At 38.3% G+C, this 2,778-nt stretch overlaps 1 protein-coding gene across 1 annotated transcript; it reads left to right on the top strand.

Annotated features, from left to right (window-relative positions):
- The first annotated feature begins 919 nt into the window (after window positions 1-919).
- On the top strand, window positions 920-2,242 carry LOC144373617 (uncharacterized). The gene is made up of 2 exons (XM_078036659.1): window positions 920-2,075; window positions 2,153-2,242. Exons 1-2 carry the CDS (start codon window positions 954-956, stop codon window positions 2,240-2,242), a joined length of 1,212 nt encoding a protein of 403 aa, XP_077892785.1. The 5' UTR covers window positions 920-953.
- Window positions 2,243-2,778: the final 536 nt, after the last annotated feature.

Below are 2,778 nucleotides of genomic sequence, written 5' to 3' on the forward strand. Positions count from 1 at the left end.
TAAATATTCGTAAAGATTGTTATGTTGTCTCATTTTAGGAAACAAGTGGGAAGACAAGACCACTGAAGATCAGATTGAAAACTGTGGAAGCAACCTAAGGTAACTGTACTCACAAGAGGAATTTGTGAGGGAATCTGAGAACTGTCATATAATTTTTAATGCAAACCAACCAAAGAAGTATGCATAATTTGAAATGTATTTATTTTTATAATATTTTTTACCAGAAATATATACTTATCTGTAACAGGTATTCAGTCTTTTCAAAGTATTTGACATGCAAAAAGGACTATGAAATTGCATATGTGAATATGACTATGTGAATAATAGCCATAGAGAAGCTGTGTTGCAAAGAATTGTTTTCTTTCAATCTCTTTATTTTCAGGCAAATTTAACAAGTCAGAAAATCTAGCTTTTACTTGATGTTGGTAGAAATGTAAAGACCTATAAATAAATAGAAAACTGTGAATGAGTTAGGTATCAATTATGTGCTGGTCACTTCTTCTACAAAGAATTCCTATGGTAAACTTCAAACTTTCTTCACAGAATAGTGTGGGGAAACCTTCAAATTGATTTCAATTCTTAACCAAAGACAAATTTTAATAGAGTAAATTCATGTGACTTCATTATGTGTGCAAAAGATTTCATATGTCCTTCTTTCCTTCATAGGCACATCACATCTCACTCTGGACACAAATAATATAAGCATGAAGAATGTGAAGAGAAGCCATGTGAATTTAAACAATATAGGAAATCTCTGGTTTCTCTCAACATTTGTTCACACACAAATGTTGTTACAAACTGGAGATAGACCACATGAAAGTACAGTACGTGGGAAAGTCATCAGTTCTTCCAATGACATTTAAAGACATGAAGAAACTCATACTGGGTGGCAACCCTATGAAAGTCAACAATGTGGTGAAGCCTCTTTTTCTCTCCCAGGTGTTCAAAGACACATGATAACACACAGTGGAGGTAAACCTTTTCAATGTGAGGTATGTGGGAAAGCCTTTCATTTCTCCTCTTTATTTAGAAGACGTGAAAGAACTCATTCTGGAGAGAAATTCTATGAATGTAAACAAGATATTCGAACCTTTATTTCACAGACAAGTCTTCAAAAGCACAGGGTCACACACACAGGGAATGCACATTTCAAATGTAAGGTATGTGGGAAAGACTTTGCTTATCCCAGATTACTTAGAAAACATCAGAAAACACATACTGGAGGGAAGCCCTATGAATGTAAGCAGTGTGGCAAAGCCTTTGCTAGATCTGGTGACCTTCACATACATGAAAGAACTCACACTGGAGAGAGGCCCTATGAATGTAAGTGGTGTGGGAAAGCCTTCACTCAGTCCTCTCACCTTCACTCACATGAACAAACTCATACTGAAGAGAAGCCCTATGAATGTAAGCAGTGTGGCAAAGCCTTTGCTAGATCTGGTGACCTTCACAGACATGAAAGAACTCATAGTGGAGAGAAGCCCTATGTATGTAAGCAGTGTGGCAAAGCCTTTACTACATCCCGTCAGCTTCATGAACATGGAGGAACACATACTGGACAGAAGCCTTATGAATGTAAGCAGTGTAGAAAAGCCTTTGCTAGATCTAGTCACCTTCAGATTCATGGAAGAACACACACTGGAGAGAAGTCCTATGAATGTAAGCAGTGTGGAAAAGCCTTTGCTAGATATAGTCACCTTCAGATTCATGGAAGAACACACATTGAAGAGAAGCCCTATGAATGTAAGCAGTGTGGAAAAGCCTTTGCTACATCTAGTTGCCTTCAGATTCATGGAAGAACACATACTAAAAAGAAACCCTTTGGATGTCAACAATGTGGAAAAACATTTGCTTCATTCCGTTATCTTCACATACATGGAAGAATGCATACCAGAAAAAAGCCCTATGAATGTGTACAATGTGGAAAAGCCTTTACTTCTGCCTCTTACCTTCAGATACATAAACGGACTCATACTGGAGAGAGGTCCTATGAATGTAAGCAGTGTGGCAAAGCCTTTGCTAGATCTTGTGCCCTTAGCAGACATGAAAACACTCATACTGGAGAGAAGCCCTATGTATGCAAACAATGTGCAAAGCCTTCACTCAGTCCTCTTACCTTCACTCACATAAACAAACTCATACTTGAGAGAAGCCTGATGAATGTCAACAATGTGGAAAAGCCTACACTACTGCCTTTTACCTTCAGATGCATAAACACACTCATACTGGAGAGAAGCCCTAAGAATGTAGGCAGTGAGGCAAAGCCTTTGCAAGATCCAGTCACCTTAACAGACATGTAAGAATGTATACTGGAGAGATGCCCAATGAATGTCAACAACGTGGAGAAGACTTTGCCACATCTTGTCTGCTTCACACATGTGAAATAACACATACTGTATAGAAGTCATATGCATGAAAACAATTGGTAAACTCTTTTGTTATTAATGTTTCACTCATATACATGTAGAAAGTTTACTGGAGAAAAATCCTTTGAATGTGAAATATGGTAAATCACATTTCATATCATCCTCAAAGACAAGAGAGACTCACACAGCTGAAAATGTGTGTGTGTGTGTGTTTGTGTGTGTGTGTGTGTGTGTGTGTGTGTATGAATGTGTGTGTGTGTGAGAGAGAGTGATCCATCAATCAATCGATCCACTGGGGATTCAGCCTGGTGGTGCTCTACCACTGAGCTACATTCCAGTTCCGTTTTACTTTTTATTTTGAGACAGGGAGTAGCTGAGTTTCTTAGGGTCTTCCTAAGCAGCTGAGGCTAGC

This window comes from Ictidomys tridecemlineatus, unplaced genomic scaffold (assembly GCF_052094955.1).
Source record: "Ictidomys tridecemlineatus isolate mIctTri1 unplaced genomic scaffold, mIctTri1.hap1 Scaffold_449, whole genome shotgun sequence".
Classification (NCBI taxonomy): domain Eukaryota; kingdom Metazoa; phylum Chordata; class Mammalia; order Rodentia; family Sciuridae; genus Ictidomys; species Ictidomys tridecemlineatus.

Excerpts from the sequence above, each read along its gene's own strand:
- LOC144373617 (XM_078036659.1), top strand. The coding sequence starts at position 954 with ATGATAACACACAGTGGAGGTAAACCTTTTCAATGTGAGGTATGTGGG. Across the intron at positions 2,076-2,152 it reads ATACTGGAGAGAAGCCCTAT|CCTGATGAATGTCAACAATG; the intron begins GTATGCAAACAA and ends ACTTGAGAGAAG.